The 16,250-nt window shown below is 41.9% G+C and overlaps 1 protein-coding gene across 2 annotated transcripts in view; it reads right to left on the reverse strand.

Annotated features, from left to right (window-relative positions):
- The window catches only part of npepps (aminopeptidase puromycin sensitive), a 294,931-nt gene that overhangs the window by 77,875 nt on the left and 200,806 nt on the right, over positions 1-16,250 (reverse strand). For both annotated transcript variants that reach the window (XR_011883929.1, XM_072249568.1), the window contains exons 16-17: positions 12,700-12,834; positions 1,436-1,655 (exon numbers count right to left, since the gene is read on the reverse strand). Coding sequence is in view for 1 of the 2 variants with exons in the window: in XM_072249568.1 (XP_072105669.1) it covers positions 1,436-1,655; positions 12,700-12,834 (355 nt within the window). In the remaining variant the exon portion in view is untranslated. The remainder of the gene's footprint in view (positions 1-1,435; positions 1,656-12,699; positions 12,835-16,250) is intronic.

The raw sequence follows: 16,250 nt of genomic DNA on the forward strand, positions 1-16,250 counted from the left end.
TTTGTAGAAAAAAATCGTACATGCATGCGCAAATCACGCATGCGCAAGTCACACATGCGCGCTGCTGCCCGCGCAAGGCTTCACGGTCATTGTAGTCTTTCTCAGGATCAACCCAGCGTATCTGACTGCTACCCAGCATATCTGACTGCTACTCTTGTCCATCGGCAACCCTACCACCCCCGCACCCCCCCCCCCACACCCCCGGTTGGCCGGTCTGCAAGAATATTGTCAAAATGAAACCGGTCCGCAGTGTGAAAAAGGTTGGGGACCCCTGATTTAGCACACTGACCTTTATCAGTCAGGGCACTGAGAAAGGAGTTAGGACATTATGTTGCAGTTGTGTGAGTTCTTGGTGAGGCCACAGTCAGAGGACTGAGCACAGTTTTGGAAAAACATGGTTATACTGAAAAGGAATGCAGAGAAGATTTATGAGTATGCTGACAGGATTGGAAGAGCGGAGTTATCAGGAGAGGTTTGATAGGCCGGGTCGTGATTCTTTGGGAGAGAGTTGGATGAGGGCCAACCTTATGCAAGTGTTTAAAATTGAGAGGCACAGATAGGGTGGATGGTTACAGACTTTACACAGTAAGGTGTAAAGATTTATAAGGGGCAACTTCTTCATGCAGAGGGTGGTGACTATATGAAATAAACCTTCAGAGGAAATGTTTAGGACAGATACAATAATAATAGCAGGTACAGTTAAGCACTTAGATACGTATGTGGAGCGGCAGGGCTTAAGGGAATATGTGCCAAATGCAGAAAATTGGGACTAGCTGGGTGGGCACCATGATTACAGTGGAGTGGTTGAAACAAAGGGCCTGTATCTTTGCTATGTTGCTCTGTAACTCTAAGACATATCCCATATTCTAAAGGGGATAAAGATTTAAAGATTAGTTTTATTTGTCACATGTACACATAGAAACATACTGTGTCAACAACTAACACAGTCAGAGGACATTGCTCGGGGCAGCCTGCAAGTGTCACCACACTTCCAGCACAAACGCAGCACACCCACAACTTATTAACGGATATGCCTTTAGAATGTGGTAGGAAACCAAAGTACCTGGAAGAAACCCATGCAGTCACGGGTACAACGCGCAAATACCTTACAGAGAGCAGGTTTGAACTGAACCCCTAATTGGTGATTGCTGGCATTATAAAGCATTGTACTAACGGCTACACTACTGTGCAGTCCCATTCTTTTATATTCTGTATAAAAGGTCCCATATTCTTTTCAATTTTGACATGATTTGAACAGGATAAAAAGCACCTGGGTGGAGGAGTGAAGATGCATCTGTATCAAAGGAGGTGCAAGAACAATCATGGTCATGGAAAGACCATGATCGCCCATGCCATACCACATGGCACATAATGAATAAATGAAAAAGGATAGTTACTTTAAGCAGAGATGAGTTTTTAAATATTAAAATCATACCTTCGCCAGGTTTAGGATCCCAGCCAAGCTTCAAGCCAACGTTGGAGAACAAGTCAACAATGAATTCTTGAATTTCATCATGGAAGTCTGTATGGGATAATAAGGTAGAAAGTGTCCCCAGATTGGTACTTATATCGCTCCACACTGTGTAATTTGGCTCATTCACAAAAGCTTCCATGACTTTCAACACTTCCACTGTGCTGACAATGCCAGCTCGAGCCTGGAAAACACACAAAAAGCCAAATCATCAGCACGGAGGTTAATATATTGGAACAGCCTTCAGAGGTGTGGACGGTTGATGTGTTGAGAAGAATGGGGATGAGAGAAAAGGGATAATAAATCAAACACGATAGAGTGCCAAAAAGACTTAATGGGCCCGATTCTGCTCTTGCCTTATGGTCTTACTGAATTACTACAAGTGATGACTATACATTCAGATAAATGGCAGAGCAGACTTAAAGAGAGTCCAGAGAGCCCAACAATTGTCAACCAACGCCAGATGTTTTAGACAAGAAAACTATGTGGAGGCTAAATCATTGAGTATATTGAAAGCTGAAGAGGTAAATGCGAAAACAATTGAGGGGAAAACACTTAACCTTTCTGGTCAGTGACTTTCCATCAGATTAACTTTAATGCAGGGATTCCCAACCTTTTTATGCCTGTGCACACCAGGTTGGGAACCCCTGCTTTTGTGTAACTCATTATTTCTAACAGCCAAATTAACATTTTGGTAATATTAATTTAGGCCAGATGTAATGAAGAGGGAAGTTTTCATGTAGTTGTTATTTCAATGTAAATTACACACCCCTCCAAGGCAGGAATAAATAATTCTCCCGTCTCTCAGTACCACGCACATATGCAAGGACAATCGAAAGTGACTTTGCCATCATCAGGGTCCTCCCACCATCCAGGACATGCTTTCTTCTCACTGGCGCTAACAGAACGATGGTACAGGAGCCTCAGGACACACACCACCAGGTTCAGGAGCAGTTATTACAACTTGACCATCAAGCTCTTGAACCAGAGAGGATAACCTCACTCAACGTCACTTGCCCCATCACTGAAACGTTTCCACAATCTATAGCAGGGGTTGGCAAACTTTTTGCCTCTGTGGGCCAGTTCGCATATTAACGAGTGGACAGTGGGCCAGATAAATGCCATAAAAAACTTGAAATATGGGAATTATCCATTTAAAAACATCGTTATGTCGAAGCTAATTGGCATCACAACTGATGGGGCCCACCATCACTGGTGCCCCATCAGTTGTGATGCCAATTAGCTTTGACACATTAAGTTTCATTTCAGACACCATTTTCAACAAAGGTTCAAAAATGTCTGCTCCAGTAACCGTGTCCTTCATAGGAATTAATTGAATAAACTTCAAAAATTTGAAAAGTTGAGGTCACTGCTCGCACAAACACTGCAAGTTGCGCAGTGTCTCTCAAGTCTGTGCTCTCATCAAGCGCAATTGAAAAAAAATGCAATTCGTTGCAGGCATCCCTCAAACAACTTTTAACATCTGCTGACATTTCTTCAACTCACCATGTGTTCGTTCTTGCTGACAGGCTGATAGACGCAAATAAAGATTTCTTTTCAGGACAAACAATATCCACCACTGCCAGTAAACATTCTTTGATAAACTCCCCACTTGTAAATCTTTTCTGCAATACGTTTTGAGACTTTGTAGCTGGCACGGGTATTTCCTTCATTTTCACTGCTTTTTCGGCACTCAGCATCTACCTTCCTGCGTTTTGCATTCATTGCCATTGGAATTTTTTTTCTTTGATTTTATTTCGAAACGTGAGTTATTCAACAAGTATCGTAGCACATGTAAATATCTGGACATCTAACGTGGATTTCTTGTTAAAACACAGTAACGTTGTTTCTGTTTACAAATGTGAACGACCCCATCTGAAAACCTGCGCGTGCACGGAGAGTATCTAATACAGATTAATAAGGTAGTCTGCCTTCCCGTCATTCGTATATACCAGTATTTGGTTTGGAACAAAACGGGACCTGGGGCCAGTGTAACAAGACACCATGCATGTCCATCAGTGTGGTCGTGTGAAACACTCAGAATAAGGAAAAACCGCTCGCTGGCCGGATAAGCATAGTATCCCAATATTTGCTTGCGGGCCAGATGCCTACCCCTAATCTATAGACTCACTTTCAAGGACTCAAATCATGTTCTTGATACTTATTGCTTATGTACTATTCTTTCTTTTTGTATTTTCCCAGCTTGTTGTCTTCTGTACACTGGTTGAATGCCCCAGTTGGGTAGTTTTTCATTGATTCTATTGTGACTATTATTCTATTATTGATTTATTAAGTATTAAGCATTCCCGCAAGAAAATGAATCTCAAAGTTGTATATGGTGATATAAGTGTACTTCGAACCTTGCTGAAGGATTTCTGACCTCACTTCTGGCCTCCTTCAATCAACATGGTTGTGGGGCGGTGAGGAGGGAATTTGTTCAACAAAAATGCAACCAAAATTGTGGCACTGTTGGCATCCAACTTCTAAGTCATTTGAAGACATGCCAGTGGGAACAACAGGTACTTGTTCAAGCTTCTAGTCATCTTATAAACATATCAGTACGCTTGCCATGTGAGAGCAGTTTGAAGCTACTTTGTATAAGGGACAAGTTGAGATTCTGGTATGTTAAAGTGAACAGCATGATATTATTTCACTTGAAATTGGACAGCAGTTCAAAGCCAAAAGAATTGCTTTAGAATTAATCACATTGAAGGACAGGTACCGACCGACCTGCAAAAGTTTTGAACTAGCTAACGAGTAGAGAGATCTAGGAATGACAACAGGCTTGATGTGCTGCATCGTTACTGAGTTATAAATCAGAGTCTTGATCTATATTGGCAAATTTGTATAGTATTGTCTGAAGTTATATGCTTGAACCTATACACTGTAGCCCACTGTTTGCTGCGAATACTCTATTCAACTCAGGACAATAAATGACATTACCCTTATTAACCTGAGTTGTGGTGACTGATTTTTGTCCAGTCAAAGTTTACCTCTACTCTGTTACACTGAAAGATATTTTCAGTTTACATATATTCTTCAAATATTCTCACATAGTTTCCATGGCCTGGCTACTTCCTTTCTCCAATTTTCCTTGAGCAGTATACGTCTGGGTTATCTGTGTCCCTTCAACTATTGCACTGAGTAGCTCTGAAAAGCCCCAGCCTTGAAAGACAAAGTCTTCGTCAATTTACTTATTTACTCCTTTAAGGGTGTTTTGACCACACCTTGAAAATTTGTCCTTATATTAATCCTTATTGGACCCAGTGTCAACTTTTTGTTTGATAACATTTTGGGATGTCCTTGCTATGTCAAAGAAACTATGCAAATGGAGCTAGTTAGTTAACATGGTGACTTTAAGACACTTTGCTTCTTATACAAGTATTGGATTATAGTGACTAATGAAGCCTTTTGAAATACAAAAATACAAAAGGATGGGGATTAATACCAACCTTTATACTAATCTTTCACTTAATTGCTACATTTATAGATTATTGTAATTTGAGGAAATCTCAGTATTCTCAACATTATTGTTCTTCAATGCTAGATGTTAGTAGTCTAAAATGACATGGAAATATTATTCACTCTCAAGACAAAAGAATACCCATACAGCACAATTCAAATTATGCAAATTCATAAATTAATGTGGATTAACCAATTAACTAATCATAAACCAAAGTACAGTACTGTTCAAAAGTCTTAGGCACCCTTGATATATACATGTGCATAGTACTTTAAATCCACACTAATTTATGACCCTGCATAGTTTGAGTGAAAAAGTTTATTTGAAGACAATATTTGGAAGAATAATTAAATATGGTTACATATACTATATAGTATTTATAAATACTATCCTGCAGTTTTTTTTTAAAGTCACTTTAAAGCATAGGAACATAGAAAATAGGTGCAGGAGTAGGCCATTCGGCCCTTCGAGCCTGCACCGCCATTTATTATGATCATGGCTGATCATCCAACTCAGAACACCGCCCCAGCCTTCCCTCCATACCCTCTGATCCCCGTAGTCACAAGGGCCATATGTAACTCCCTCTTAAATATAGCCAATGAACTGGCCTGAATTGTTTCCTGTGGCAGAGAATTCCACAGATTCACCACTCTCTGTGTGAAGAAGTTTTTCCTAATCTCGGTCCTAAAAGGCTTCCCCTTTATCCTCAAACTGTGACCCCTCGTTCTGGACTTCCCCAACATCGGGAACAATCTTCCTGCATCTAGCCTGTCCAATCCCTTTAGGATTTTATACGTTTCAATCAGATCCCCCCTCAATCTTTTAAATTCCAACGAGTACAAGCCCAGTTCATCCAGTCTTTCTTCATATGAAAGTCCTGCCATCCCAGGAATCAATCTGGTGAACCTTCTTTGTACTCCCTCTATGGCAAGGATGTCTTTCCTCAGATTAGGGGACCAAAACTGCACACAATACTCCGGACCAAAACTGCACACAATACTCCAGGTGTGGTCTCACCAAGGCCTTGTACAACTGCAGTAGTACCTCCCTGCTCCTGTACTCGAATCCTCTCGCTATAAATGCCAGCATACCATTCGCCTTTTTCACCACCTGCTGTACCTGCATGCCCACTTTCAATGACTGGTGTATAATGACACCCAGGTCTCGTTGCACCTCCCCTTTTCCTAATCAGCCACCATTCAGATAATAATCTGTTTTCCTATTTTTGCCACCAAAGTGGATAACTTCACATTTATCCACATTAAATTGCATCTGCCATGAATTTGCCCACTCACCCAACCTATCCAAGTCACTCTGCATCCTCCTCACAGCTAACACTGCCACCCAGCTTCGTGTCATTCGCAAACTTGGAGATGCTGCATTTAATTCCCTCATCCAAGTCATTAATATATATTGTAAACAACTGGGGTCCCAGCACTGAGCCTTGCGGTACCCCACTAGTCACCACCTGCCATTCTGAAAAGGTCCCGTTTATTCCCACTCTTTGCTTCCTGTCTGCTAACCAATTCTCCATCCACATCAATACCTTACCCCCAATACCATGTGCTTTAAGTTTGTACACTAATCTCCTGTGTGGGACCTTGTCAAAAGCCTTTTGAAAATCCAAATATACCACATCCACTGGTTCTCCCCTATCCACTCTACTAGTTACATCCTCAAAAAATTCTATGAGATTCGTCAGACATGATTTTCCTTTCACAAATCCATACTGACTTTGTCCGATGATTTCACCGCTTTCCAAATGTGCTGTTATCACATCTTTGATAACTGACTCCAGCAGTTTCCCCACCACCGACGTTAGGCTAACCGGTCTATAATTCCCCGGTTTCTCTCTCCCTCCTTTTTTAAAAAGTGGGGTTACATTAGCCACCCTCCAATCCTCAGGAACTAGTTCAGAATCTAACGAGTTTTGAAAAATTATCACTAATGCATCCACTATTTCTTGGGCTACTTCCTTAAGCACTCTAGGATGCAGACCATCTGGCCCTGGGGATTTATCTGCCTTCAATCCCTTCAATTTACCTAACACCACTTCCCTACTAACATGTATTTCGCTCAGTTCCTCCATCTCACTGGACCCTCCGTCCCCTACTATTTCTGGAAGATTATTTATGTCCTCCTTAGTGAAGACTGAACCAAAGTAGTTATTCAATTGGCCTGCCACGTCCTTGTTCTCCATAATCAATTCACCTGTTTCTGTCTGTAGGGGACCTACATTTGTCTTTACCAGTCTTTTCCTTTTTACATATCTATAAGAGCTTTTACAGTCAGTTTTTATGTTCTCTGCCAGTTTTCTCTCATAATCCTTTTTCCCCTTCCTAATTAAGCCCTTTGTCCTCCTCTGCTGAACTCTGAATTTCTCCCAGTCCTCAGGTGAGCCACTTTCTCTGGCTAATTTGTATGCTTCTTCTTTGGAATTGATACTATCCCTAATTTCTCTTGTCAGCCACGGGTGCACTACCTTCCTTGATTTATTCTTTTGCCAAACTGGGATGAACAATTGTTGTAGTTCATCCATGCAACCTTTAAATGCTTGCCATTGCATATCCACCGTCAATCCTTTAAGTGTCATTTGCCAGTCTATCTTAGCTAATTCACGTCTCATACCTTCAAAGTTACCCCCTTTGAGTTCAGAACCTTTGTTTCTGAATTAACTATGTCACTCTCCATCTTAATGAAGAATTCCACCTTATTATGGTCACTCTTACCCAAGGGGCCTCTCACGACAAGATTGCTAATTAATCCTTCCTCATTGCTCAAAACCCAGTCCAGAATAACCTGCTCTCTAGTTGGTTCCTCGACATGTTGGTTCAAAAAACCATCCCGCATACATTCCAAGAAATCCTCTTCCTCAGCACCTTTACCAATTTGGTTCACCCAATCTGCATGTAGATTGAAGTCACCCATTATAACTGCTGTTCCTTTATTGCACACATTTCTAATTTCCTGTTTAATACCATCTCCGACCTCACTACTACTGTTAGGTGGCCTGTACACAACTCCCACCAGCATCTTCTGCCCCTTAGTGTTACGCAGCTCTACCCATATCGATTCCACATCTTCCCGGCTTATGTCCTTCCTTTCTATTGCGTTAATCTCTTCTTTAACCAGCAACGCCACCCCACCTCCCCTTCCTTCATGTCTATCCCTCCTGAATATTGAATATCCCTGAATGTTGAGCTCCCATCCTTGGTCACCCTGGAGCCATGTCTCTGTGATCCCAATTATATCATAATCATTAATAACAATCTGCACTTTTAATTCATCCACCTTATTACGAATGCTCCTTGCATTGACACACAAAGCCTTCAGGTGCTCTTTTACAACTCTTAGCCCTTATACAATTATGTTGAAAAGTGGCCCTTTTTAATGCTTGCCCTGGATTTGTCGGCCTGCCACTTTCACTTTTCTCCTTAGTACTTTTTGCTTCTACCCTCACTTTACACCCCTCTGTGTCTCTGTATAGGAGGGAAGCCAACTTGATGCTAATCTGCCAAGGATTAGTGAAGATCTTTTAGATGTTTGTTAAAATGCTTATTATCTCCTTTTTCTCTTCCCAACCCATTTCCTTCCTTAATCAGGTTAATTTTCATGGTGTATTGAGTCTTATCGTAGCAAAAGCAGATGATAGTGCTGAAGGTGAGGTAACTGGCTTACAAACAAAGGCAGCATTGTACTGAGGAGGAGAGACTGATGATAGGGCAAAAGCGCAGTCAACAAGATGAGTTGCAATGTAAAAGGTGGACAAAATTGAAAAGGGTGAATACAGGACTGAAGGTGTTATATTTGAATGTGCATAGTGTATGGAGTAAGGTTGATGAAATTGTAGTGCAGTTGCAGATTGGCAGGTATGATGTCGTAGGCTGTACTGAATCACAGCTGAAAGATGATTATAACAGGGAGCTTAATGTCCAAGGATGCACATTGTATCGAAAGGACAGGCAGGAAAGAAGAAGGGGCGGTGTTGCTCTGACAGTAAAAAATGAAATCAAATCATGAGAAAGAGGTGATATAGGGTCAGAAGGTGTTGAATCATTGTGGATAGAGGTAAGGAACTACAAGGGTAAAAAGACCCCAATGGGAACTGTATACAGACCCTCAAACAGTAGTAAGAATGTGGTCTACAAATGACAATGGGAGATAGAAAATGCATGCCAAAAGGGCAATGTTACAACAGTCATGGGGGATTTCAATATGCAGGTAGATTGGGAATATCAAATTGGTGCTGGATTCCAGGAGGGGGACTTTCTAGAGTGCCTATGAGATGGCCTTTTAGAGCAGCTTGTGGTTGAGCCCACTGGGGGATCACCTATTCTGGATTGGGTGAATGATTAGAATTGATTAGAGAGCCTAAGGTAAAAGAACCCAGGGTAAAATGATCATAATATGATTGAATTCACCCTGAACTTTGAGAAGCTAAAGTCAGATATATCAGTATTACAGTGGAGTCAGGGGAATTACAGGGGCGTGAGAGGGGACCTGGCCAAAGTTGATTGGAAAAGAACCCTGGCTGGGATGACAGCAGTTCCGTTAAGGCTGGAATTTCTGGAAGCAATTCGGAAGGCACAGGATGTATACACACTAAAGAGGAAGAAGTATTCTAAAAACAAGATGACACAGCTGCAGCTAACAAGAGAAGTCAAAGCCAAAGAGAGGGCATATAAGAGAGCAGAAAGTAGTGGGAAGCTAGAGGATCGGGAAGCCTTTAAAAAACAAAAGAAGACAACTTTAAAAAAAGTCAAAGGTGGTAAAGATGAAATACAAAGGTAGCTAGCCAATAATATGAAAGAGGATACTAGAAGTTTCTTCAGATACATAAAGTGTAAAATAGAGGTGAGAATGAATATCAGACTCCTGGAAAGGTAGTAATGGGGGACAAGGAAACAGCGGACAATCTGAATAAAGTATTTTGCATCAGCCTTCACTGCGGTAGACACTAGCAGTATGGTGAAAGTTCCAGGTGTCAGGGGTCATGAAGTGTGTGAAGTTACCATTAGTAGAGATAAGATTCTTGGGAAGCTGAAAGGTCTGAAGATAGATAAGTCACCTAGACCAGATGGGGTACACCCCAGGGTTTTGAAGGAGGTGGCTGAAGAGATAGTCATAGTAATACTTTATTGATCCTGGGGGAAATTGGTTTTCATTACAGTTGCACCATAAATAATAACAGAACCATAAATAGTTAAATAGTAATATGTAAATTATGCCAGTAAATTATGAAATAAGTCCAGGACCAGCCTATTGGCTCAGGGTGTCTGACCCTCCAAGGGAGGAGCTGTAAAGTTTGATGGCCACAGGCAGGAATGACTTCCTATGACGCTCTGTGCTGAATCTCTGTGGAATGAGTCCTGTGCCCACCCAGTACATTATGTAGTGGATGGGAGACATTGACCAAGATGGCATGCATCTTAGACAGCATCCTCTTTTCAGACACCACCGTCAGAGAGTCCAGTTCCATCCCCACAACATCACTGGCCTTACGAATGATTTTGTTGATTCTGTTGGTGTTTGCCACACTCAGCCTGCTGCCCCAGCACACAACAGCAAACATGATAGCCCTGGCCACCACAGACTCGTAGAACATCCTCAGCATCGTCCGGCAGATGTTAAAGGACCTCATTCTCCTCAGGAAATAGAGACGGCTCTGACCCTTCTTGTAGACAGCCTCAGTCTTCTTTGACCAGTCCAGTTTATTGTCAATTCGTATCCCCAGGTATTTGTAATCCTCCACCATATCCACACTGACCCCCTGGATGGAAACAGGGGTCACCAGTACCTTAGCTCTCCTCAGGTCTACCACCAGCTCCTTAATCTTTTTCACATTAAGCTGCAGATAATTCCGCTCACACCATGTGACAAAGTTTCCTACTGTAGCCCTGTACTCAGCCTCATCTCCCTTGCTGATGCATCTAACTATGGAAGAGTCATCCGAAAACTTCTGAAGATGAGAAGACTCTATGCAGTAGTTGAAGTCCGAGGTGTAAATGGCGAAGAGAAAGGGAGACAAGACAGTCCCCTGTGGAGCCCCAGTGCTGCTGATCACTCTGTCGGACACACAGTGTTGCAAGCACACATACTGTGGTCTGCCAGTCAGGTAATCAAGAATCCATGATACCAGGGAAGCATCCAATGCATCGCTGTCAGCTTCTCCCCCAGCAGAGCAGGGCGGATGGTGTTGAACGCACTGGAGAAGTCAAAAAGCATGACCCTCACAGTGCTCGCTGGCTTGTCCAGGTGGGCGTAGACACAGTTCAGCAGGTAGATCATGGAGACATTAATGATTTTTCAAGAATCACGAGATTATGGAATGGTTCTGGAAGACTGGAAAATTGCAAATGTCACTCCACTCTGCTCCTATTTGTCTTACCTGACAAATCTGTTGGAATTTTTTTAAGAAATAACAAGCAGGATAGACAAAGGAGAATTGCTTGATGTTGTGTACTTGGATTTTCAGAAGGCCTCTGACAAGGTGCCACACATGAGGCTGCTTGACAGGAGGTAGTGTGGGAATAAAGGGACAATTTTCTGATTGGTGCCAGTGACTAGTGGTGTCCACAGGGATCCGTGATAGGACAGATTCCTACTATGTTATGTGTCAATGACTTGGATGAAGGAATTGATAGCTTTGTTGCAAAGTTTGCAGATGATATGCAGATAGGTGGAGGAGAAGGTAGTTTTGAGGAAGTAGAGAGGCTCCAGAAGGACGTAGAGAAGAAATGGGCAGAGAAGTGGCAGATGGAATACAGTGTCAGGAAATTTATGGCAATGCACTTTGGTAGAAGAAATGAAAGGGTTGATTATTTTCTAAATGGAGAGAAAATACGAAAAACTGAGGCACAAAGGGTCTTGGGAGCCGTTATGCAGGACTCCCTAAAGGTTAATTTGCAGGTTGAGTCTGTGGTGAGGAAGGCAAATGCAATGTTATTTCAAGAGGACTAAAATATAAAAGCAAGAATTATAAAGGACAGCTGAGGCCTCACTTGGAGTATTGAGAGCAGTTTTGGGCCCCTTATATTAGAAAGAATGTGCTGAAACTGGAGGTTTCAAAGGGTTCGTGAAAATGATTCCAGTTTGAATGGCTTGTCATATGATGTGCATTTGATGGTTCTCGTGCTGTATTTATTGGAATTTAGAAGAATGAGGGAGAACCTCCTTGAAGCCTATCGAATCGTGAAAGGCCTTGGTAGAGTGGATATGGAGAAGATATTTCCTATGTAGGGAGAGTCTAAGACCAGAAGACACAGCCTCAGAACAGAGGGGCGTCCTTTTAGAATGGAGACGAGGAGGAATTTCTTTAGCCAGAGAGTGGTAAATCTGTGGAATTCTTTGCCACATGCAGCTGTGGAGGCCAAGTCTTTATGTGTATTTACGACAGAGGTTGATAAATTCTTGATTCGCCAGTGCATGAAGGGATACGGGGAGAAGGCAGGAGATTGGGGCGAAGAGGAAAATTAGATCAGCCATGATGAAATGGCGGAGCAGATTGGATGGGCCAAATAGCCTAATTCTGCTCCTATAACTTATGTTCTTAACACGATTAACTTTTACAAACATAAGTATTTATGAGAACTATTTGTATAATTTCATATTATTATATATGGAGAAAACTCTGAATCAGTCAATGATGACTGCAAATGTTATTTTAACAAACTTGTAAGTAACTTCAGTTACGGCCATGAGAGAGATTATTTGAAGCATTTTTAAGAACAGGAGTGATTCATATATGGACTCCCTCCTGACTTACCAGTGAGAACAAGTCATTCTGAAGCCCCAGTCGGTCTACAGGAGGAAGTGCAAGGTTCCGGATGCTGGATAGTAAACTCTCAAGCATTGTTGGACTGTACTGAATTCGGTAGAAGCCCACCGTTCCAGGATTCAACTGATGATTAAACAAAAGGAAAGCACAAGAAGAATGATTTGTGTGCATTGCATATACAGCTTTTACTGAACTCACATTGAGTTAAGCTAAACATCTATTCTTCAGTACTCTTCGAAACAGGTAAAAATGAGCATTAATCTGGGTTTAAAGAAAAATAAGGTTTTAAAGATCTTGGAATTTTGAAAAAATAGAAAATACTGTAAATATTCAGACCAGAAATGCTGCATGACTTTACTGTGTATTTCCAGCATTTTCTGTTTTTCTTTTGTAAACACAAGAGATTCTGCAGATTCTGGAAATTCAGAGTAACACACACACAAGTGCTGGAAGATTTTGAAGTGTCTCAGCCTGAAACATCAGCTCTATTCCTCTTCATAGATATTGCCTGACCTACCGAGTTCCCCAACACTTTGAGAATGTTACACTGTTTTTCTTGTAGGTAGATTTACCTTAGTGCTCAGGGTCAGTACAGTAGACAGAAAATGAGACTTTCATCTAGTACTTTCATTAGTGGGAGAATCTCAAATCACAGGGACATAACTATAAGGAAAGGGCTGATCATTAAAAACTGAGGTACAGGTTTCTCCCGCCATCCGAAGGTACAGCGTTCCTATGAAACGGTTTGTAAACCGGAATGTCGTAAAGTGAAGAAGCAATTACCATTTATTTATATGGGAAAATTTTGTGAGCGTTCGCAGATCCAAAAAATAACCTACCAAATCTTGCCAAATAACACATAAAACCTAAAATAACAGTAACATATAGTAAAAGCAGGAATGATATGATAAATACACAGCCTATATAAAGTAGAAGTACTTTTCCACAATCATTGCCGCACTGTTCTCTGTAGCAAAAATCTCACGCAAGCACTCTGGGCAGGAATACTCTCTCCAGTAACCTTTAAGCTATGAAGCTGCCAAATCATAGCAAATAACACATAAAAATACACAGCCTATATGAAGTAGAAATATGTATGTACAGTGTAGTATCACTTACCAGATCGGGAAGACAGTGCCGAGCACACTGATGATGGTATGTTAGGCTGAGTCGTCGGAGGTTGGGGTTGTGCAGTGGTCCCCAACCTCCGGGCCGCGGACCGGTACCGATCCACGAAGCATGCAGTGTTGAAGCGGTGGCTGGAACACACCCAGCACATCTTTAAGAAAAAAAGCCGAAATAAACAAGCTAATTAATTAGACGCCGCCTGGCACGTAAATGTCAGCCCAGATCAGAGGCGACGCAATCAGCAATTGCCTCTGATTTGGGCTGACATTTATGTGCCGGGCGGCACCTAATTAATTAGCTTGTTTATTTTGGCTTTTTTCTTAAAGATGTGTTGGGTGCGCCCCAGCTACCGCTGCATTCTCCGCGGCAATGTATCAGTCCACGGCCTGGGGGTTGGGGTGGTGGAACACTGGGGTGTCATCTCATCGTCGTCTGTTTCCATCAGGGCAGGCAGGTCATCTTTTATGTCTGTCTGCCTGCCTCGATGTCGAAGGTCGAGGTTCATCGTCTGCTGTGGCTGATGTGGAAGGCTTGAAAAACGACAGTATGCTTGACTGCTTAGCCTTGCGCATTTTGTTTTTAAATCATACAGTCCTTTGTAAGCACTCAAACCATCCTGCAAATATGCCCTAAACCAACGTACCCTTTCAAAATTAAAGTCATACTTTATCATTGCAACGAAAATCTCATGCAGTTGCTTCACGTTCAGTTCCTGGACGACTTCACTTTCCGTCCGTTCGCTACTGCATTTGGTTTTGATTGTTATCCTTTCCTCTTTCAATTGCATCAGCTCTTCATCCATCAGTTCTTGGTCATGGGATGCCAAAACCTCTTCAACATCATCTTCGTCAACTTCCACAAGCCAAACTCACTTTGTCCTTACTTTGTTCACCATGATCGAAATGCTTAATTATGTCTAGTTTTACGCTAAGTGTAAAACCCTTACGAGCTCTTTTAGGCTTTTTCGATACCTTAGAACTCATCTTGCTAACGGCTGCTCACAGGCACATGGTTAAGCAATGCCGGCTAGAATGCAGTTCCGGGGCAGGAGCTTGGCTGCTCGGGGCGCACGCTGCCTTTATCGCGCACTGCTTTTTTTGCCTTTTATCGTAACAATGAAAACACCTTCTGTTAGTGAAAACAGGTAACTAATGTAGGTAACACACATCAAAGTTGCTGGTGAACGCAGCAGGGCAGGCAGCATCTCTGGGAAGAGATACAGTCGACGTTGTAGGTCTTTTGCAACAGCGAGGTTTCATAAAGTGAACGTTCGAAAAGCGGGGGACACCTGTACATAGAAATTTCTCCCACAGGGTGGCCAACCTCTGGAATTCTCTGCCCTGGAAGACTGTAGAAGTTGGATTATGAGTAGTATTTAAAGTGGAAGCAGATAGATATCCAATAGATCAAAGAATAGTGGGGTATGGAGATGGCACAGAAGAAGAGTTGTCGCCAGCATGGATCAACTATAATTGTATTGAATTGCCCAACAGGCTTTAAAGGCCCTAATGACTCACTCCTGCTCCTACTTATGCTCTTGATAACATCAAACAATTCAACTCACCAGCACTGTACTAAGACTGTTCTGATATTCTAGTTCAATGTAATGGTCACCACCTCCTCTGTTTGATGCTTCAGATCCAAACTTGCAACAGGAAAGGGCAGTTCTGCTGACTTTTGCTGATAACTCATGAGTGCAACTGATGCATTGTTTAGTGTGGGCTTGGAGCTTCAATGTTAAAAGTTTTAGAACCGAGCCCAACCAACAGCATTCTTAATGCAACATGAACATGATCATTCCCAGAACCACATGCCCATCTTTCAAAAAACAATTCATGAGGAAAATGAGAAAGTAACTTCCTGCAATAGGAATTCTTATTACACACAACTGCCATAGACCGTAAAACCATAAGACTTGGAATCAAAACTTGGCCCATTAGTCTCCTCTGCCATTTCATCATGCTGATCTGCTGATCTCCTCTTAACCCCATTCTCCTGCCTTCTCCCTGTAACCTTTGACACCCTTGCTAATCGAGAACCTATCTACCTCTGCTTTAAATATACCCAATGACTTGACCACCACAGCTGTCTGTGGCAAAGAATTCCATAGTCATTACTTAATGAGAATGGGGAACAGGAAAGTCACTTAAGTTAATTCCACACATTAGCCAACAACAATCATAATCAGTTTTAATATCACTAGCATATGTTGTGAAATTTCCTGTTATTCCACAACTGTAAAAACTTCAGATTCTGAAGTTTAAATCTCTCCGAAGTTTGAAGTCTCTCTGCATTTCAATAGAATAAATTAATAGATTAATTGCGATTGTATTCATTCCTAATCTGTACACTAAAGGAATCTCATTGAAACCTATCAAATATTGAAAGGCCTAAATAGAGTGGCTGTGGAG

Source organism: Mobula birostris, chromosome X (genome assembly GCF_030028105.1).
Source record: "Mobula birostris isolate sMobBir1 chromosome X, sMobBir1.hap1, whole genome shotgun sequence".
NCBI lineage: Eukaryota > Metazoa > Chordata > Chondrichthyes > Myliobatiformes > Myliobatidae > Mobula > Mobula birostris.